This window comes from Lycium ferocissimum, chromosome 1 (genome assembly GCF_029784015.1).
Source record: "Lycium ferocissimum isolate CSIRO_LF1 chromosome 1, AGI_CSIRO_Lferr_CH_V1, whole genome shotgun sequence".
In the NCBI taxonomy this organism is placed as follows: domain Eukaryota; kingdom Viridiplantae; phylum Streptophyta; class Magnoliopsida; order Solanales; family Solanaceae; genus Lycium; species Lycium ferocissimum.
Window position 1 is genome coordinate 6,827,822 of NC_081342.1, and position 23,522 is coordinate 6,851,343.

General features: G+C 37.4%; 1 protein-coding gene across 1 annotated transcript; it reads left to right on the top strand.

Moving 5' to 3' along the window:
• The first annotated feature begins 12,928 nt into the window (after positions 1–12,928).
• LOC132038482 (pre-mRNA-processing factor 19-like) lies at positions 12,929–23,195 on the top strand. Its single transcript, XM_059429166.1, has 18 exons — positions 12,929–13,098; positions 13,213–13,298; positions 14,736–14,807; positions 14,926–14,988; positions 15,568–15,654; positions 17,241–17,382; positions 17,466–17,587; positions 17,762–17,878; positions 18,595–18,690; positions 18,795–18,854; positions 19,842–19,916; positions 21,000–21,104; positions 21,210–21,326; positions 21,443–21,520; positions 21,630–21,726; positions 22,247–22,298; positions 22,595–22,665; positions 22,772–23,195. The coding sequence occupies exons 1-18, from the start codon at positions 13,086–13,088 to the stop codon at positions 22,882–22,884; spliced, it is 1,566 nt and encodes a 521-aa protein (XP_059285149.1). The 5' UTR covers positions 12,929–13,085; the 3' UTR covers positions 22,885–23,195.
• The last annotated feature ends 327 nt before the right edge of the window (positions 23,196–23,522 follow it).

Genomic DNA, 23,522 nt, shown 5'->3' on the forward strand with positions numbered 1-23,522 from the left:
TGTATGTGTTGTTCATGTCAATGACTTTTATGAGCACTATTTATTCACACATGGTAGCATCAATGCCAATAGGTGTGGAGATGGGCATCAAGGCTCTTGCTTGGGGGGCTAACAAGACACTGATTCTAAAATGATATGACTGAATGATTCATTCTATATCGAGGTTTGTTGTTTAATTTTGATATGATGGCGCACCACCAAATGAGACTAGAACCTGAATTATTCATCAAATCAAAGGCCTATAGATAGTAGGCACTTTTTTTTCCATAGCATGCATTCATTGGATGCAATAATGCCTTTTTCTGATATGTCTAGGTTAAATCAATCAAAAATACTTCATGCAGTTAAGTCTGTGAGGTATCCTTGAAAAGTTTCACATTATTTAAAGTATTCCAACACTTTATATATCTAGCTTTCTTTTTTCTTTTTTTCTATTCAATTTTCAATGTGGAACTAAGTTCACGGTACCGACAATCTCTTATTCACAAACTAAATATTACATGGCTCGTCACAAAGATTTATGGGTTTATCTCTAGAGATTCATGGTCCGTCGTTCAATTTATTCCAGTATTTATGATCATCAATGTTTTTATGCATGTGTCTCCAAACTATGCATAAAGACAATAAGCTTGCCTAGACAAGCAAAGGTAGTAAGCTAGCCCGTTTCACGTCATCACTCTGCCATCTCAACATATACTCGTCTCCCCGCACTATTACTTGTGATTCGAACAATTGGGCTGCCTCATATTCATCAAGAGTACTTCTTCCAATACCTTATATACAATTTTCCCTTTTCTTTTCAACTTGTGTCGCTACACTTTATTCGCACACAGAATAATGGCCTTAACACGGGATAACAATCTCTTACAGTAATATTGCAAGGTAAAATAACGCACGATAGACTTATTATAATCACGTCATTCTATGAATTATGCATGTGTGTAGTAGAAGCTCAATGCACTGAGTGGTTCTTTTTAGCTTAGGTGTAGGCTTCAATAATGGTCCTTTCCTTTTCCCATCCTCCAGCCAATTCTTCTTCCATGAGGGACTTCAATGAAGCAACATTTTTGGATTTCCCGTTCATCGTGTCGACCGACCCAGACCCCGTATCTGTCCCCGATGAAAGTCAGGATGAAATCTACTTTCATTCAAAACCAACTCACTCTAAGGAAAGGAGAGCTTTGCGAAAGTTTCAAAAGAAATTATTTATTTATTCATTTATAGGTTATGACTTGGAAAAACAAACCTAGACCTATAGATGGACAGTCTATATACCTCCCTGTTTGGTGATATAAATCTTTTTTAAGTCTGTTCTCATTCCCTTTGATATCAATTAGAGCTAATGACACGAACAAAAAGAGAAAGAAAAAAGATAGTAGTTCATGCATATTACAATCAAAATCATTTTGAAATTCCTATCTTAAGGGCCTGTTTGGAAAGCCACCTGTGTAATTAATCATGTAATTACACGGTTTAGGTCCGTTTTTGTTTGACTGTGAGTAATTACACATTTAGGTGGGAATTGAGGTGTAATTACACTCTCCAATTCTCAAGGGGGGGGGGGGGGGGGGGCTGAGAATTGGGTGTAATTACACCCTATAATTACAGAGTTACTTTTTAGTTTATTTCTTTTTAATTTTATTTTAATTTGTTTTCTTTTTTAATTTATTTTTTATTTCTATTATTTAATTTATTTTTTAATTTATTTTAATTTGTTTTATTTTCTAATTTATTTTTTATTTCTATTATTTGATTTCTTTTTAATTTTTAATTTTTAATACTATATTTTTCTTTTTATAGAATTTATATTTCATTTCCTTTCTTCTCATTCCCAACCTTTACTTCTTGTGGTTCTATGTAATTGCTCGTATTTTTTTTTAATTTTTAATTTTATTCATTTAGCATAACCGTGTTAATATTTTAATTTTTGAAACTACATCTCTTAATATTACAAAGAATGAGTCATTAGCAAACTTGGCATATAAAAAGTGACGTTATTAAAGTAGAATTTTGTTATGAATGAGGTTATTGACTTATATTTTCCCTTTCCTTTGAATTATAGGAGTATTTACTTACGTTACGTTGAAACTTACTTATATAATGTTAGAATTTGACATAAGAGTAGTATGTTAAAAATATTCTTTCGAATTTTGAATTTAAGTTATATTTTCAATTTTAAAAGTATTTGCTTTAATACTATTGACTTGTTATTTCGCATTGCATGTTGTTTATTTTTCACTTACAGTTGATAGAATTATTGTCAAACATTTGAATAGTATTATGGCATTATATTTATAAATATTCTTTTTTTGTCAAACATCCAATCCCATGATGTTCTCACAAAAAAGGTATGCTTTTAATTTGAAATTATATATCAATTATTTTTTACAATATTAGTTACAAATATATGATTATTAATTAACATATTTTCAAGAAACAATGTATTATTAATTATTAAATAACTAATTTAATATCATTTATAAAGGCACATATTTTTTAAATATTAATTTTAATTTTTTTATAATTAATTTTAGTTTAAATTAAACCAACTGTGTAATTACACTTGTGCAACTAAACAAAGACGGGTGTAATTACACTGTAATTACATTATGATAAACAAACAGGTCGTTGTAATTACAATACTGTGTAATTACTAGGGTAGTAATTAAAAAATAGTTTAAATTAAACCAACTGTGTAATTACACTTGTGCAACCAAACAACACAGTTGTAATTACACTGTAATTACATTATGATAAACAAATAGGTCGTTGTAATTACAATACTGTGTAATTACTAGGCTGTGTAATTACTAAGATAATAATTACACCAATTCCAATTACCAGGTGGCTTTCCAAACAGGCTCTAAGAAAAGAGAAAATCCTAAGTGGATTCAAATCCAATATTAAGAATACAAAAGTCTATGCTAATTTGTCTCGGAAGTCTACATAGAGATACGTACATAAAAAAAAAACAATGTTAAATTTGGCTGGACACCTTTTTATTTTAAGAAACTTTAATTGGTACAGAAATACTAAGATTAGGCTGCTGGGCTGATTTAGCGTAGGCAAAACGTTTTTTCCACTGTTTTAGGGATGAAATTTTGGCTGAACAACACTTTGGTGGCTCTCACATCTTAGAGAAAAAAGTTATAGTAAATGCTAAGCTGTCGATTCTATCTAGTTTTAGAGTATCAGTACAATGTTCCCTATTACCCCCTTATTCTAAAAAAAAAAATTAATTAAAAAGGCCTCAATGGACTTAACCAATTGAATCAAAGATATCTTAGTATATAACAAATCAAAACCTTATATATTGTGTAAAATATCATTGATCAATTGGAGGCAATGACTTCTTTGACGTTTGGATTCTGCTTTGCCAAATAACAGTATGGTTTAACCTCTTAATTTGTCATTGATATTAGATATTAGGTTTCAAATTCAGTTCGGAAAATTATGATCAGCTCAAACTTAGATGGATTGAGATGAAAAACTTGAGCCATGAATCTGCGATGCCAACGTGCAAGAAGGAACAGTGTCTTTTTCATTGATGTTGAACAAATATATACAAATGGTTCAACCCAAGAATCCCTAAAAATATGTGAAAAAAGGTTACATAAAATTCCTAAAAGATTACAAACTCTACATTATACATATATTTACCATATATGTACGACTTATACGGCTAACACCCCTGTCCCCCCTCAAGTTGATGGATGAAGATCCCGAATGTTCAAATTGCAAAAGAGGTGATCAGACTGTGATTTTTTCTAACGCCGCCTTCATAGAGATGTTGTTTATGTGAAGGAACGAAACTACTACAAATGTTCCCAGTAAGTATCTCATCATGAATGAAATGACATATCTCATCATGAATGAAATGACATTCTTTCATGAAAAATATAGGATTCTAGGCTATGTGCAATGCTGTTTTGACTGTCACAATGTTGTTCTTCGACTAATAAAATTGATTTCAATCATTTCATCTCGCATATTGTTATTGACTTATTGCCATGGCCCCACAGTCTGCCTCTACGGACGATCGTGATGCGATATGATGCTTCTTAGTCTTCCAAGAGATGGGAGAATCGTCTAAAGAGATAAACCAACCCGTGAGGGAGCGTCGAGTCAAAAGACACGTCGGCCTAGTCAGAATTACAATGGTAACTCATAAGGTTTCAGGTTCAAATTTCAACGGAGACAAAAACACTAGGTCATCTCCTCCCACATCTGTCCTAGCATTGGTGGACAGAGTTACCTGAAATATATTGTTTGTAGGAAACGACACGTATTCTGTGAAATTAGTCAAGGTGTACGCAAGCTGGTCCAAACACAACAACAACAACAACAATAACAACCCAGTGAAATCCCACAACGCGAGGTCCCAGGAGAGGGTAGAGTGTACACACCGACTCTACCAAGGTAGGACGGATTGTTCCGAAAGACCCCGGCTCAATAGAAGCATAAAAGCATAAAAAGAGGTCGGATAAGGCCGCAGATTCAAAGCGATATGGAAACGCAAATAACTAAAGCGACTAAGCCGATGAAGCCGGTTTGCCAAGGAGCGTAGCTATCACGTATAAAATAAGATAATTAAAATACAGAATAACAAATAGTAGAAGAAATCAAAACACAAGAACTTATATCGCGATAAAGTGACTACTAATATGAAAGGATAAACGTTACTATCTACTAGCATTCTACCCTAATCCGAGTCCTCCATACCCTCCTATCTAAGGTCATGTCCTCGTAAGCTGAATCGCGCTATATCCTGTCTAATCACCTCTTCCCAATACTTCTCTCGCCTACCCCTACCTCTTCTTCGAAACCATCCATGCCAACCTCTCACACCTCCGCACCGGGCATCTCGTGTCTCTCCTCTTCACATGTCCAAACCATCTCGGGGCCTCGCTTCCCCGCATCTTGTCTTCCACCGAGGCCACTCCCACCTTGTCCCGGATAGCCTCATTCCTAATCCTCAAGTCACTCCCCGTGTGCCACACATCCATCTCAACATTCTCATCTCGGCAACTTTCATCTTTTCGAACGTGAGAGATCTTAAGCGGCCAACACTCCGCCCCCCCCATACAACATAGTCTGCCTAACTACCACTTTGTAGAATTTGCCGCCCCAAGTTGTGGTGGCACCTTCGTATCACATAACACTTTCCGAAAGCGAGCTCCATTTCATCCACCCTACCCAATACGGTGTGACATCATCATCAATCTCCCCCGGCGCCTTGTATAATAGACCCAAGATACCCGAAATTACTTGTCTTCCGATGACACAGGTACCAAGCCTCACTTCCACGCCAGTATTCGAGGTGCTTCACCGAACTCGCACTCCAAGTACTGCTCTCGTCCCACTCGGGCCTGAATCCTTTAGACTCCGCAGTTTGACGCCAACCTCTCGACACTTAGCGTTGACTCCGCTACGAGTCTCGTCGATCAAGTCTATGTCATTCGCGAAAGCATACACCATGGCACCTCACCTCGAATATGCCGCGTCATTCATCCATCACAAGGGGCAACAAAAATGGACTAAGAGCCGATCTCGACGCAACCCCACCGCCAACCGGGGTTGCCGAGTCTCTCTCCACCGTCCTTACCTCGGTCTTGGCTCCCTCATACATGTCCTTGATCACCCTAATGTACGCCCAGTACACCTTTAGCCTCCAAGCATCTCCACAGATCCCTTGGAACTTTGTCGTAAGCCTTTTCCGTGTCGATGAATACTATGTGTAAGTCCCTCTTCCTCTCCCTATACTTGCTCACCGCCCCCGTACGATGGATGGCTTCGTAGTTAAGTGTCCCGGCATGAATCCAAACTGTTCTCTCGAAATAGATACGCCTCCTCACCCTCATCTCCACCACCCTTTCCCACACTTTCAGTATGGCTTAGCAACTCGATACCTCTATAGTCGTTGCAACTTCGGATATCGCCCTTGTTCTATGTGGGGGATCATTACACTCGACCTCCATTCTTCGGCATCATCGTCGTCTTAAAGATGACATTAAACAACCTAGTCGCCCACTCCAAACCTCGCCGAGCCCGCAATCTTCCAAAATTCTCCAGAATCTCGTCGTGTCTGCCGCTCTTCCTCGCGCATCCTACGAACAAGACCCTTAACCTCCTCAACCTTAATACTCCTGCAATACCCAAAATCGCGACGCCTCCCTGTATGTTCTAAATCTCCCAACACAATGTCCCTGTCACCTTCTTCATTCAAGAGTTTGTGGAAATATGACTGCCATCTCCGTCTAATGTGAGCCTCTTCTACCAATACTTTGCCATGCTCGTCCTTGATGCACTTCACTTGATCCAAATCACGTGCCCTCCTCTCCCTCGCCTTGGCTAGCCTGAACAATTTATTATCCCCGCCTTTTTCCTCTAGTTCGGCGTAAAGGCGTTCAAAAGCTGCCGTTTTTACCATCGAGACCGCCAACTTCGCCTCCTTCCTCGCCATCTTATAAAGTTCCCTATTCGTCCACGTCCACCTCATCCTCGCTTTCTATCAACTTCTCGCATACGCCACCTTCTTTGCTTCTACCTTCCTTCGCACTTCTCCATTCCACCACCAATCCCCTCGACGCCCACCACGACTACCTCGTCGAGACCCCCACCACTTCCCTAGTTACTACCCTAATGCAACTAGTCGTTTTATCCCACATACTTAGTTTCGCATCCCCACTACTATCCCGTGCCCCTATAGTCGTGCAATCTCTCCCATCTCCGTGGCACTAGTCATGGTCAAACTCCCCATCCGATCCTAGTCCGATCACCCTCGCCCTCTTCTTTCTCGTCATCTTAATCCCTAAATCCATCACCACGAGCTTGTGTCGGTTGTAAGGTTGTCGCTCGGGATGACCTTACGGTCTTGCACAAACCTTTATCATCCTTCCTAAGGAGTAAAGTCTATCCGAGTCTTAGCCACCGAACTACGGAAGGTTACCAAGTGCTCCTCCTTTCGGGAAACTCGAATTGGCTATCACCAACCCAAAAGCTCGCGAAATCCAAAAGCGCGAATCCTCCTCCATTCCTCGGCTCCGAAGCCAAACCTCCATGCACATCATCATAACCCCCGAAATAGGCCCGATATGCCCATTGAAATCACCTCCCACGAATAACTTCCTCGGTGGTGGTATGCCTCCCACTACCTCGTCCCCGAAATCCTCCCAAAATCGTCTCTTCCTCCTCGCCTAAGCCCGCCGCGGCCCATACGCACTAATGATGTTCAAAGTAAGCCCTTCAACGACCACCTTAATCGACATCATCCTATCAGTGACCCTCCTAACCTCTACCACCTGATCCCTCAAATTACTATCTACTAAAATGCCTACCCCATTCCTATTGTTATATCCCGCATTTTGTACAATGGGATATTCCGAGTAAATTGCGAAAAGTTAAGGACAAAGTTACATTTTTTTCGGTTTGCTAAGAATAAGAACATAAGTTGCATGATTATCTTTTGTTGGTATGGAGTATTAAGGGTAAATTTGGAGTAAGGAAAACTAGAGAGCTAAGAGTTGAGAAAAAAAATTCATGAAATGGCCAAATGGCCAAGGTGTGGGCCCCACCTATATGTTGGCCAATTGTTTTAAGCCATAAAGGAGCCATGTGTTCACTTCATATTGTAGGAGGTACGTGTATGTATGAATGTATAATTCATGACTATGCAAGACTTATTCATCTTTGTAATTCAAGAAATTTCTAGAAAAATTGAGAAAATTTGGAGGAAAAAAAATGGCACACGACCGTCACACGCTTACATATATATATATATATATATATATATATATATATATATATAATTAGGGACAATATGAGACACTACTCATCATTTTAACTTCAAGAAAATTCAAGAAAGAAGGAGAAAAAGAGAGAGAGGAAAGGGTTCGGCCAAGGTGGTCGAACATGGCCATGGAAAAATTGGTCAAGAAAAAATTCTTTCTCACTAGCTTTCCTACTAATTGGAGGGTCCCTCACAACGTGGAGTAGTTGGTGGAACAAGAAAACCGTTCGTTCTTGCGAAACAAGTCTTAGCCAGTGGAGAAGATGATTGGAAAAGGTGAGGTTTAACTTCCTTTACATGTTTCATAGATGGTTGTGTGTGTTGTGGTATAATGAGATGAATGAAGTTCATAAAGTTATGGTATGTTGTGTGTGGCTGTGTGTATGTGAGATTATATAGGAGTAAAGAACTAACTCACTTAGCATGTTTGGATTGTTGTATTATGGATAGTTGTGCATGTCAGTAATGTGAAAGAACGGATAAAATTCATGAAACCATGGATGTGGGTGCTTGGCCGAATGGGTGTGTTGTGTAGGAATGGTAAGATAAATTTACTTGGTATTGTAGTTGTTGTTGTTATGGAATATGCGATGGAAACGAAGGGTTGATAACTCAAATCAAGTTGTAATTGGTTGCGTGATTTGGAAGATAATGCGCTTCTAATATGGTTTCTTGTTTTAATGAAAATGATGTTGCTAACGTATGGAATTGTTGATATAGTTTATGAATTCGGAAGAGAGAAATGTATTGTGGTTATTCTTATGGCATTTGGAAGTTTTAAGTGAAGTAAGACATGGGTTGGATTGTCTTGGATATTTTGTGAATGGATTATTGATGTTGTAAATATGATTGTTGGTTTCGTTGGTTGTTGATTTGGCCAAGATGAATTATTGGGGATGTTGAAATTACGAGTAAGTGATGAAATTTCGTAGATAAAGTGTTAATTTGGTATTAGATTCTTAAATGATTATGATCGATGGTTGATGCTTAATGGCATTATCAGAGATTGTTGGAAGCTCAAGACTTAAGTTCGGATTAGCGTAGAAGCGGATAAGGTATGTAAACTCCACCTTTCTTTCTTTGAGTATGCCTTAGGGTAAGTAAGCTATGACACGAGGCTCGAGGTAATTCTATTCTCGCGATCCGAGCACGTCTATAACTCTTATTTGTTTCTCGATGTTCATATCCTCAACGTAGTTGAATTATGGTCTTATGTTTTTGCATGACTAGATTTCAAAAGTTGTATAGAAAGTTTTATTTTCAAAAGGGTTTTGTTCCTAAATGATTCCGAAACTACGAACGTCCGTAACTTTCACAGAAAGGCTCGGATCGCTTCAAAATGTCTATGGAAAGTCCTAAAGTGAATAAGGTTCGTAACTTTCCGAGGCGGGCTCGGATTGATTTGACATATGGCCATGACCTCTACGACACTTTGCTATGCTTATGATATATGTTATGTTTCCGAGAGACGTCCGAAAGATTTTTGATATAACTATTGTCCCGATTTTCAAATGACGATTCGTTTATGATTACTTATGAGTCTTTGATAATATTTTATGTGCGTATGGTTTCTCACTACTCTGCTGTGCAGCCCTCAACATGTCTTTCACTTTGCGTCCCGGGCCAGGGCACGTATTCGTGCACCTCGTTGCATTATTCACGCGTCCCTCACTAGGGGGGCGGGGCACGTTATATTTACCGCGTCCCACTTGGGCGGGCGGGGCACGTTATATGATACGATGATATGGGGGAGGTGGCCGGGATGGCATATGATGATTCCCTTTACCGCGTCCCTCCCGTATGGGGGCGGGGGCACGTTACATGTACGTACGCATATGATTTTTTTTACTCTTTACATGATTTTACTTACGCGCGTCCCTCCTTAGAGGGTCGGGGCACGTTATATGTATATATGATGATTTTATGATTTTACTCACCGCGTCCCTCGTTGGGGCCGGGCACGTTATATGTTTTTACGATGATTTTATGACATCGACATGCATGATTATGTTTTAAAGGCAAGTTTTATGATTTTCTATACTCTTTACTTCGGTATGATCCCGCTTCCGTGTTTTAAATATGCTTTACATACTCGCACATATTCCGTGCGACCCCTTTTCTTCGAAACGTTTCGTGCCGCGCGCAATACTGTGTGAGTCAAGATATTAGTAGAAGATGTTCAATGCCGGGATTGGCGAGCTCATTCTCTCGGAGGCTTTGCCAAGTCGATTATTATGTTATGGTTTCACGTTCCGTGTTAGAGACTTTACGAACGATGTCGTGGGTATAAGATGTCGGTTATGTAAGCTATGTAAGCGATGTATTATTACGCATTGTGTTATAAGTTTCATATGTTACAAATTTTTATTTGATTTGATAAGGATGAAAAGCATATTTGACTTTCCGAAAAACTTCCCCGTTATGTATTTATATTATGGCTAAGGGCCAGTATGGTTATGAATGTCACGCAGTCGGCGGTTCGCTCGCCCTCAGGTAAGGTCGGGTGCCATCACACCCATCGGATTAAGGGTGTGACACCTATAGTTCGACTACCGAGAGAACAAGCCTTATACCCGTCTACCTCGCTTAGCTTTGGGAACTGCACGGTTGGTATAACTTGAACCTGACTATATTAATCTTCCTCTTTCTTAAGAATCTTAACTAGCTGTGGACTTCCCGATTAACGTCCCAATATTCCGAGACCTCTCTCGGCCCTAGTAACCTTCCTGCTCTCACCCACTTACCACTCCCAACCCTCCCCGACGAGAACATGACCCTAGTCTACCATCAATAACCAAAGCCACGAAAGCTAGTATGAACTAATAAATTATTGAAAAGGACTACGTCCGCAAATATAACTACAAGTGTATGGACAAAGAATGGATACGGCAACGACGGAGGTACCCGGCTCGATGAGCAGAACACATTGGCCAAACCCAAAACGCTTTGACTACCGCCGAATTCTTTGTTCACACAGTGGTACAATCTACTGATACACTTTGTTCGATGCGCATTCACAGACACGAAAGGGAGAAGAAGAGAGAGAGGAGGGGAAAAGGAAAAAAAAAAAAATGGAGGAGAAAGAGGAGAGCGGATTGGCACGAAAAATGACGGCAATGGAAAAACTCGCGGCGTCGGATCGACGGTATTCGGCCGGGGTGGGACGCCGATGGCAGAGATAAAAAGGGAAAAAAAGGAGAGAGTATAGAAGAAGAAGAAGAAGAAGAAGAGAGAGAGAGAAAAAAGTAGAGTACGTAGGAAAAGTGACGGGCGTTACGGTGTTGTAGTGGTCGAGAAAAAGTGGCCGCGTTACCTAATCGCCGACGTTAGCTGATACGCGATCGCGGAACGATGGCGAGAGCCGGTACTATGACCGTTATAAGAGAGAGAGAGAGAGAACTGAATGGTGTGTCCTAATGTTGTGGCCTTCAATGATATTGATCGGGTGAACCAAAATTGTTAGCATCCTTGAAGCTAACATTCTAATCTTTTAACTCAACCATGAGAGGGAACACTACAATTATAAAAAAATGTCAATTAAAAATATCTTATGTGGACTAAAACCCCTACCTAGTTTGTAAGAGGACTCTTTCTAGGACCAATTAGTCAGAGGGGTAAAAAGGATTAAACATTTAAGCGAAAAGGAGCCCCTTTGGATTAGCTGAAAAAAGTGGCTTTTAAGCATAAGTGCTGAAAGTTATTTTATAAAAAATAGTTACGTGTTTGGATAAAAGTGCTTAAAGATTTTTAGAAATAAGGGCATCATTAGAATTAACAGAAAATATAGGAGATAAAAGGGTAAAGTTATTTGTCAAACCAAAATGGCTTTTAAGCCAAAAAAAAAAAAAAGTTGGGATTGAGCAACTTCTTGGTTTTGACTTATTTTAAGCACTTTTTAACTCAATTTAAGTTATTTTTTATTTTACCAAACACTCAAATAAGTTAAAAAATGACTTATAAGCCGATTTGACCAACTTATAAGCCAATCCAAACGGGCTGAAGGACCAAGAATACTCCTCAACTATTTAAAATAAATCGAATTTACCCCCATTACATTTTTTGCTCAAAAATGTCCTCCAACTATTCAAATAGCTCCAAAACACCCTTCCTAATACCAGTTGCTACTAGGGTTGTTCACGGTTTTGGTTAAATCAAAACCAAACCGAAAATTTAACCAAATTGAATAAAAAAATCGACATTTGATTTGATTTGGTTTTAAATTTTAAAAACTGATAATATTTGGTTTGGATATGGTTCTATTAAAAAGTAATTGAATAAATAATCGATAAATTATAGACATAAATTTTATAATTATTTGTATGTATAATATTAGTTTTTCATAAATAATTATAAAAATTTTATTCCTTTTAATCATTAATTTGATTTTTTGGTCTACTTATTTCACATGATTGTTTAAGGCCGACGTTTTTTAAGAATATGTCCAAGCCCATATTTTAAGTCTTTTAACTCTTTAAGTGTTAAGCGTAAATATATTAACAGAACTCACGTTAGAGTCTAATGTCTTTAACTTAAATTTTTAGTTTTTCTTTGTTAGCCATTTGATTTTAGTTTTTTTTTTTTTCCTCGAATTTATACCTTTCTTTTTTCTTGTCTGAATAGGTCCTAAACTTCTAATATTTTTCATATGAATAGGACAGAGGTTGTAGATTTGGAGGTTCCTATAGAAGATAATTAAGTAACTATAAATAAAAGTTATCTTTGAACCAAAAAAAAAAAAAAGACATGTCTAAAAATCGAACCAAACCAACAATAACCAAACCAGTGGTTATTATTTTATTTGGTTTAGTCCAAACCAGAGGTTATGGTTTTAGACATTTAAAAATCGATTAAATTGGTTTGGTTATGGTTTTGATCAATAACCGACCCAAACCGAATCATGAACACCGCTAGTTGCTGCAAAACAAGGAAAAATTGACCAATTTTATCATTTGAAATGGGGTAGTTTGGAGCAACCGTTAGTTGAAGGGCACTTTTGAACCAAAAAGTAACGATCAGAGGGCATTTTTTGAGCTAAAAAACATAACAGAGGGTAAATTTGATCTTTTATCTCCAATACCTCAGGGGTATATTTGACCCTTTGCCCAACATTTAAACTTGAAAAAAGAGCTGGAGGTCAGGTCGGGTCGGGTCGTACCATATCCCATCATTACCATGTGAAACCCTCAGTAATCATTTCTTTCTTTTCCTTCTCTTCCGCTCTCACTCCACACATCACCTCCATTTCCGCTGCTTAAACCCTAACTCTAAGCTCTTCCCCTTTCTCTCTCATTACACAATGAACTGTTCAAGTAAGCTTCGCTGTTTTTCTCTATGCATATTATTCATAATTATATACGTCTTATTTTTGTTGTCTCTGATCTATAGTGTTTTCACTGATTTTTTTGGAAAATGTTTGGTTACAGTTTCGGGTGAGGTGCCGGAGGATCCAGTGGTTTCGAAGAAGTCAGGACTCCTTTTCGAGAAGCGTTTAATTGAACGACACATCTCCGTCAGTTTATATATCTCTCTTTTTTTTTTTTTTTTTAATTATGGATTTAAAATAGGGAAACAGAGAATATTTACACGCTTTAGCTCATATTTTGAGTTTGTTACCCGGTTTAGCTCACATTTGTGTATAAACACCTTTTGTACAATGCTTTCCCCCCAGTTATAATTTTGTATAAACTGAAAATATGGCTACATGGTGTAATGTTTTATGTTGGGCTGTGTATTATACACAACAACAACAACTACATATCCAGTAGGGAGGGTAGAGTGTACATAGACCTTACCCCTCTACCTTTTGATGGGTAGACAGGCTGTTTCCGATAGATCCCCGGCTCAAAGGAAGGCTTAAAATTATATACCTGGACAGTATACAAGAGGTTTAACAAAATCAGTACAATTTTTATAATTTGTTGGGTTACCAATTTATGCTTGCTGTGTTATTTACAATCCTTTGTAGGTTATTAATCTATGTTTTGCTATAAAGAGCTATCTGTAATTTGAGTTAAAGTGACTAATAGCTTTAAAATTCTCTACATTGTCGGAATACTAGGAGCCATTTGGCCATGAGAGTTTCGCTTTTTTATGGATTTTTTTCCACTTTATTTCAAAATCATTGTTTGGTTATAAAATTTTCAAATCCAACTTGGAGTTGGATTTCATATTTGGAGAAGTGCTCCAAACCTGTTTTCCAACTCCGTTTTCACAAAATCCCAATAAAGTGCTCTCTTCTCTCCTTTGCAAAAATATAACCAAATACAACTCCAACTTCATAAATTCCAAACAAAATGAAAAATATTTGGAATCTATGGTCGAATGCCTACTTAAACTCATCTTCTAATGCTCTGTGCACTAAAAGAGCTATTTTTAATTTTTCTCCTGTATTTTTAATTTGATTTGTGTTGTTCATTTTGTGGTCAATCTTGAAAAGAAAAGGGTTGAGTGTCCGAGCTTGTTGTGATGTAAAATATAGGAAGGAGAAACTTAGACACTACTTTGTTAAACAAGATTGAACAACTGTGCCTCAATCTCATGCTAGTTAGGGTCGTCTGTGTGAATCCTCTAATATGCCATCTGTTTAATTTGGGTCCGTTTCATTCAAAAACTTAATAGATTGACTCCTGTATATTTATCAAGTACAGAATCTGAATCACTGGTCTCTTACCCCCCTGCTCCCTCCCCCTCTCCTAATGGGTTCCATAATAGCTAATAGAAACTTGAGCTGCGCCAACTTAGGTTTTCTTGAAAAATGAAAGATTGAGCAGAAAGATTAGCATCTTAGCTTGATTGTCGGAGATTTTCCTAGTTGTATGGAGGGAGAGTATTACCATATATTTTTTTTTTGGGTAAAGTGGTATATTTTGACCTCTAGCTGAACTGCTGAAGGCTGCCTGCATTTTTCTCAAGCTTATATGTGTTTATTTCCTTTTGGTTGGTACAGGATTATGGTAAATGTCCTGTTACCGGAGAGCCATTGACGGCGGATGACATTATCCCTGTTAAAACTGGCAAGGTAATACTGTCTGAAATTTATAACATTATATGCTCCTAATATTTCCCAGTATTAGCTTTATGGTATGATCTCAAAGGGTTTACATTGTGGAGCTTACTATTATTGGTACTTATTGCAGATAGTTAAACCCCGACCTGTACAGGCTGCTAGCATTCCTGGGATGTTGGGAATGTTTCAAATAGTACGTGTTTTTGATCTTTGATTTTCTGCTTTCAGTTTCTAAGGTTTGTTGGCAACTTAATTAATATGTAATGCTGTGGAACCGTGCTATTCAATTATCATTTTGCGAAATTATGTTTTTGTTAATCATCTCCTTTGAAAGCATTTCTGCAAAGATTTACCTTTGAGTGTTCTGTTGGAAGATTTAAGCAGGTTTCTCATGATATGCCCCCATATCCCTCAGAATGCTTTTTTTTAATAAAAGGGATTGCTTAAGTATTTGTCTTTGTCCATTGTTCAATTAGAATGTGGCAGGCAGCCCAGGTTAAAATCATCATCTCAAGATTTATGGTCATAACTTAGTTCTTGATTCCAAATAAAGTCTGACATCATTACATGTGAATATTAATTTTAGCAGCATTATTTCTAGTGCGTTGTTGATAGCTTACTCTTACTCTTAACTCTAACTGGTTGTTTAGCAAATAGCGTTTTCATCACTTAATCCTTTACTTGTTGTGACTACTAAAAAGAATTACCATTTATCTTGGAGCATCTGTTACATTTGATGCTTCTGTAGTCTTAATTTTCTTTTGTCTCGTAGGAGTGGGATGGTCTGATGCTGTCAAATTTTGCATTGGAACAACAACTACATACTGCAAGGCAAGAGCTGAGCCATGCTTTATATCAGGTGAAGTGCCTTACATACACTTAAGCATCTAGAACTCTTTATTCCGGAGAGTTTATCCTTGAGATCGTCTTTGATGGCATAGATGCGATTATTGGTTTTCTAAACTTTGAGGGCTTACTTAGGTTGAGAGGAAGTACAAGTTGAATGTTCTGAAAACTAGGTGTTACAAAGCATGAATAGTACTTTCTTTAATTGACCGTGAAATCCGCCTGGATAGTACTTGAATCCATGTTTATATATATCATCTTGTGAGATATCCAAAATTTCTATTCCACAAGTTTTACAGATTATGCATATATCAAGTAGTTGAAGTCAGTTAAATCAGAATGAAGATCTAAAGGAAATATTCGCTACAGTTCCAGAGAAACATAAAATAGAACCAAACATCTAAATTTAGTAGTGAATTTCATCTCTTTTCCTTTACACTTGGGGCATGATTAACTAAAGAGTTTGAAGCTAACCTATCGACAAAATTAAAAAAAAAAGAAAAGAAAAAAAAAGTCTTGTTTGTTGTGGTACTGACCCATTTATTCCACTATGGATTTTATTTGTGCAGTGGAAAAAGAAATTTAAATGAAGGGAAAATAATGTCCCACTAGTTGCCATAAGAGTGATATGATATATCACTGGCGTGTTTCTAATTCGTTGATGTTTTAAGGCTTTATTTAAGTTCGTCGTTCTTATCTAAGGGCGAGGCTGGTGGTTAATGAAGTGGGTAGAGAACTATGAGGTCACAGGTTCAATTTCTAGTGAAGACAAAAATTACTAGGTGGTTTCCTCCCATTTTCCTAAGCCTTGGTGAGCAGAGTTACCTTGTATCTATGTTGGGTGGAGGTAGTAGGTTCCTGGTGAAATAGTCTAAGGTGTACACAGGCTTGCCCGGACACCACCGTCATAAAAAAAAGTTGGAAGTTTTTTTTTTTTTTTCTTTCTTTTTTTCCGGTTATATTTTTTCCATTATAACATGTCATTTATTGTTTCAAGTTTTCTATTTTGTATAACGGGAAAACATTATTTGTTTGGTTAAACCCAACATCCTTGGACTCCCTACCTAGGCGCTCAACAGTGTATCTTTTCCACTTTTGCTCTCTTTATGACTCAAAACTCCAACTTTATATTGGAGATGGGGGTTCCTTACTACCAGCTATCTCTCTCGTGTCACAATGGAAAAAGAATTTTAAGCAAAGCAAAGAAATAAGTAGTGCCTGTAAAGTGACATGAGTTTTTTCTTGTGTGACATGAATCCTCCTTTAAAGAAAATCACAAGCAAGAGTGGTACTCATACTGGTGTCTGTTGGAGTCAAAATTGAGTATGAATTAGCATCTTAAGATTTTGTACTGTTGCTTCTTGAGCCAACAATCAGGTTCTCGATTCACTGTACAATTTCAGTGTTTTGTCATTTTTCCTTGTCCTGTCTTTGAAGTCCACAGTTGTTATCTCTTCTCAATCTCCAAAATTGACATCTGGACAATTTTCTCCCGGTTCTCTCGCCTTATATTCTTGTAGTAGCTGCTTGTCCATAATACATTGTTCTGCGTGCTTCATCTTGTACATGCCTTGCTAACTTTATGTCTTATCTTGGCAGCATGATGCTGCCTGCAGGGTAATTGCAAGGCTGAAGAAGGAAAGGGATGAGGCAAGGGGGTTGCTTGCACAGGCTGAAAGACAAATACCAATGGCAGCCACTACAGCAGTTGACACTGCTGCTTTAAGCAACGGGAAAAGAGGTAGTTGATGTTTATGCTTTTATGTGTCTTATACCATCTTTTTTCCCATACTTATGATTCATGTTGTCAACCTTGATCAATAGCTGCCGAGGATGAGGAGATGGGCCCTGATGGAAAGAAAATTCGCCCTGGAATATCACAGACCGTCATTGAGACTCTTACAGACTGTAATGCTGCCCTTTCACAACAAAGGAAAAAACGACAGGTAATACTGCTACACGCGCTTAGAGGGCTTTATAACTAGTATTTTCCCTCATTCGCTTCTGATATTGCATCCCTCCTTTCTTTAGACTAATGTGAGTAGGTGTTATATGAGTTCTTTGTGCTGCTGCTTCTCCCAGTTAGATGATAAATGATATTTCACTTTTTTCCCACCTAGATACCGGCAACATTGGCCCCTGTGGATGCTGTTGAGAGATATACCCAACTGAATAGTTATCCTCTTCACAAAACCAACAAACCTGGAGTTTTGTCCTTGGATATTCATTATGCTAAGGTAAGTTCTTTCTTCTGTGTTTCATTATTGCCCATAAGGGAGATTCATACAAAATCTGTTTCTTGGACTTGGCCTTGGGTACTTATCCAATGTGCGGTTGTGAATTGTGATCCTGGCCAAGTACCGATGCCCGTGTCACGCCTGTTTGACACTTATGTTGACTCAAATGAAGGATCCATGTAATGTAGACTAAAATATATCCCCATTTGGGTTTCACATTAGCTAATATGAGTCATTTAGTTTTGAAACTTCTACTTTTAGTACAGTTGCATAGGCGTTGCATAAATGGCCTTGCCACTGAAAGTTGTCTTTGTCTCTACATAAATATTGAGTGCTTATCTAGATAAACATGTGATAAATTTTTTACTTTTGTGTTAAGGCACAAGTGGTTTTACAGTACTATGTTCCTATGGCTATATACTCGGAAGGTGAGCTAGTAAGTTAGATCTAGAGCCTGTTCATACATCTGCATTATCACATTAGCGCAAAACCGAGGAATAATTTGTGTCATTAGGAGATTCTCTTTAAAAGATGAAATATTTGATTCATGTTTATGCCAAATGTTGCAGACGTTCAATGATTCGTGCCACTTAAATCTTGTACTTTGACGTTCAATGATTCGTGCCACTTAAATCTTGTACTTTCTTGTGTTCCTTGTTTCATATTTATGGTTCAACTTCTTCAGCATGTCTAATTTCTAATTTATGCTTTGTCAGGACATAATTGCTACTGGTGGAGTTGATTCAAATGCTGTGGTCTTTGATCGACCTTCAGGACAAATTATATCAACACTAAGTGGTCATTCAAAGAGGGTCTGTCATCTTATTGATACTTCCTTTTCTTACTATTACTTGATAATTCATTACCTGTGTTTCCTTAGCAAGAATTTCTGTCTCAGTATATTCTGCCTGTATAGGTTACCAGTGTAAAATTTGCAGCTGAGGGTGAAATAGTAGTCTCTGGTTCAACAGATAAGGTAAACCTAATTGTTTCTCTTTAGTCCGAGTTGAACATGCACTTATCATTCAATAGTAGCCTTCATCTTCCCTCGTCTTGTTAAAGCTTATACTGTCTTTAGTATGTTCTCACCTTCTATGGTAGGTATGTGCTACTTTTTTAGAATTACTGAAAAGGGTCCACTTCTAAAGAATATCTAAACATGAGCTAATGATATTAGATGTTAAAGTATAGAGTTTCTTTAAATTTTGCTCCCAAATTTACACTTTGATGTCATCAAAATTTACACTTTGATATGCTTTCAAGAACAGAGCGGTATTAAAAAGGAAAAGGATTATTTTGATTAAACTTTTGTGTTTGTATCTATTGCTTTATCCCTTCAGTTCTATCCTCTAGGTTCGGATCTGGTTAGAAGTGGGATTTGGAAGTTTTTCATATGACAGAACAACTTTAGATTCAAAGGTTATTGTCATTTCAGATTGGTTTGGCATAGAGGCGAATTTATGTAGAAAAATTGGGTCACGTGAACCCATGGTCACTTGACTAAACTCGATATATTATGTGTATAATTCTGCAAATATATCTAATATTAACTGAAGGAACACATGGTCAAACCAGGTCGAGTGGAGCACTGGTTAGGGGCTGGGTTTAATTCCTCAAGGTCGCGGGATCGAACCCGACCTGCTGGACTTTTTTTTTTTCTTTTTTCTAAAGCCTTTTAACTTTCCTTTTTTATATTATTTCTAAACCCTTTTTCTTCTTTAGTTCTAATTACCTAAAGGCAAAAAACGTTTTCCTTTTCCTGTGCTCGCCAAGTTGACGTCACTATAAAATTTTATATCTTTTCTTAAAAGCAATGGTTAACCCATCCTCTTGAAATCCTGGATTCGCCTAAGTATTAATAATATAAACAGTATGCCGTTGTTGTTTAATGCACAGTTGCATGACTAGCCTCAGTTGCATTCTTCCTTCGATGTTTACTAAACTGTGTAGCTGGGTTTTGCAGACAGTTCGCGTGTGGCAAGATTCTAAAAATGGAAGTTATGACTGTAGGTATGTCTTGAAGGATCATACAGCAGAGGTAATCTCATATTAACATCTCATTGATCAAATACTGAAAGTTCTAATATTGAAATACCTTCTTATTATTGAAAAACAAAATGCTTGTAATTGCCTTGCTTGGTTGCACAAAACTTACTATTGATTCTGGAAAATAAACTAATGACATTTCTGGTGGTGATCATCAATCTCGGTGCCCCATTTAGTATTCGATTTCTTTGGATAGTTCTTTCTAGGCTTAGATAGGAGAATGGTAGAATAGATTATTAAGAAATGAAAGATGGGATTGAACTAGTCTATTTGACTAATGCTTCGTTATACTAGAAAATTGTAGTTTTTTATTGGTAGTCCTGTCTGCCCTGACGTCGGAATAATCATTATAATATGATGATAGCACCTGATTAGCAAGAAATTCCCTGCTCTTATAGTGCACAGCTATAGCCCTTTGTATAGGTTGGGTGCTTGTTTAAGGCCATAAAGTGCTGCCTTCCACTGGATAACAATGCTTTCATCTCCTACCACTTTATTTTATACTCTATCCAGAAGATGAGAATTTTTTTCCCGATTTAAATAGGGGTAGTCCTAGATCAAAATATTGGGAATCGCACCTTGTACTTGTGTATGAAGAGTAGATTAATTTCATGCATAGTGCAAAAAATGTTTTGGATCCGAAATTATTTGGGGAGTATATATATTTTTTCAGAATGGTAAGGTTGACTTGGGGAGTGTATCTGCTGTTGTATCAACTATCAAAGAGAAAAAAAGTATTTCTTTTGTCCTTGGAGTTGTCTTTACCTCGTGGTAGTAGTTCCTTTGTCACCCAGACTAGTTTTACAGGAGCTTCCACCTCTTGAATGCATACCTGCATGTCTTTAAAAGTTTTTCCAATTCTATTTGAAGGAAAAGTAAAAATCATTTTTGGGGAATAAGGGGCCGAGTGGGATATTACCTGCCATCTAATATAAGTTTTGCAGACCCGTGAAATTGCCTTTACCTTTACATTTTAACATTACTTCAGTTTTATGTTGTAGTTTTCAAATGAATTTAGTTCATTCTCAAACCTTTTAATCAGTGATTGAACATATATATCTACCAATGATTGCAGGTACAAGCTGTCACTGTCCATGCAACCGATAATTATTTTGTGACTGCTTCTCTTGATAGCACGTGGTGCTTTTATGATCTTGCTACTGGTTTATGCCTTACACAGGTTTCTTTTTCCTCTGGTCTCATTGTCAAGAAACAATGTATAGATGTCTGGAGTCGTCAACTTTTAAACTGTTGACTTTTGAAAAGAATTTAAATTATAATGCAGGTAGCAGATGCTTCAGATTCTGAGGGCTATACTTCCGCAGCTTTCCACCCTGATGGTTTGATCCTTGGAACAGGGACTTCAGGGTCTCTGGTCAAGATATGGGATGTTAAAAGTCAGGTCTGTTTGCCTCAAAGGCAGCATGAGTGCTCATGTCATTCCTTTTTCTAGTATCCAAGTATTCTTACTGTTTGTTTTCTCTGTGTGTGTTGTGTTTTTTGGGTGCTTCTCTTCAGGCAAATGTTGCAAAATTTGATGGCCATGTTGGGTCTGTAACTGCTATTTCCTTTTCAGAAAATGGTTATTTCTTAGCTGTGAGTATTCTAATACTGAATTAAGCTTTTGATAATCTTCCTTTCATCAGCGTAAAGCGATTTATGATTGAACTTGCGACTGATGTTTCCTTTGTGTGTTAATTATCAGACTGCTGCTCAAGATGGTGTTAAACTTTGGGATTTACGCAAATTGAAGAACTTTAGAACTTTCTCTCCTTACGATGAAAATACACCAACTCAATCAGGTATACCTTAACTGTGTTCTACTGAAGCAAGACACTGAATCCATGTTACGAATCAAAGAAGCTTTGGTAGTTCGTAAACGAGATATTTAGTGTCTGCATTGAGCACTTTTGGAAACTCAATTTTTTTGTTTCATGAATGAATTACTGTAAATATTAGAGCATACTTACTTAAGACTCGCTGTGGCTTATGAGACATTTGCTTTTTAGTCTGGAAGCTTTCACATTAATGAAGTATGTTTTGAGTATACTATCTCGGGTTTCACAGTTGTTTATGGGCCATTACCTTTTTTTAGTTTGGTATCTTTTTAATTTAAAAGTCTATATCAGAGAATCATTTTTACACTGCATTGACATATTATTTACCACTCAGGCTCCTTTGGAGTAGTGTCATATCAACTCGATCGGACCTTCATCTTTCGGGATGTTGTTTTTTACTATTTTTGTCATAAATTCATCTTTTCTTGCAATTTTATGCACATGTAAGATCGTCTAATGTTTCTGTTTCTCCTTTTACTTGCAGTGGAATTTGACCATAGTGGAAGCTATCTTGCCTTGGGAGGCTCAGATATACGGTAAGACATCTACACAAATATTGGGACACAGATAGTTCTCATTTTTCTTTAACTTAAAAAGTAGTTCCCCTTACTGGGTCCCAAAAGACTTGGCATAGCTCAATGAAAAAATAGAAACCATGATTTGGGGTGGATTGTTTGTCATCATTCTTTATTACCCTTATTATAATTGCCATTATGTATCCCTAGTTAAATGATATCAATTAAGAATTAACGTCATTTCTTTCGGATTGTTTGTCATCATTCTTTATTACTGTGTATCTAGAAACAGAGTTTATCTTTCTCTGCTGAAACAGAGTTTATCAAGTCGCCAGTGTTAAGGCTGAGTGGAATCACATCAAAACCTTCCCCGACTTATCAGGCACAGGTATAGTGTTTCCTCTCATTTTAGACTCTAAAATGTGCTTTCAATTACTTTTGCTGCCCCATATGTTTATTAAGAGAATAATAGTCATTGCTATCATGTAATGCAGGTAAAGCAACATGTCTGAAATTTGGTCCAGATGCATCTTACATAGCTGTCGGATCTATGGACCGGAATTTAAGAATATTTGGGCTGCCTGGTGAGGATCAAATGGAGGGTTAGGCTCATTTCCAGCATAAATGCAAACAGCGTCACCATAGCTTCTGCCTTTGCGTCTGCTGCAAGATCACTGTGTTATCTCGAGGGCAGGAGGTCGATGAGTTCTGTTCTTTAATATGTAATTCTTCTGGTTTTTGCTTAATTTTTGGGGTGGGCAGGCTAATAGACATACCACCAACTTGGGAAAAACATCTGAAGTGCAGAGTTTGTTTCAGTCGCAATATCATCCTTGGGTTTAGTCTAATGTACCATTATTGTGTAACCATTGTCCATTCTGGAAGCAAAAGTAAGAATAGAAATGATCAGTTACAGTATATTGAAATGTCATGTTAGTAGCTGGAGTAGATATTCCTATAACATTGCATTTATGGGTTTTGGATGACATTCAAGTTACCAATTTATCTCCATGGACTCTTTACTATATTTTTCCCCATGTTAACCAACATTTTGATTGTCCCTTCAGGGACATCTGATTAAAAAACCAACATTTGATTCGAATTCACTGTTATGTGTAATTTTAGCAGGCTTCTGAGAGATGAGACTAGCATGTCTTAATTTATTCTTTATATTTTTGTTGAGGCAAATATTATACGAGTCATATAACCCTTTTTATGGAAAACATTTTCACAAGATCTTTAAAG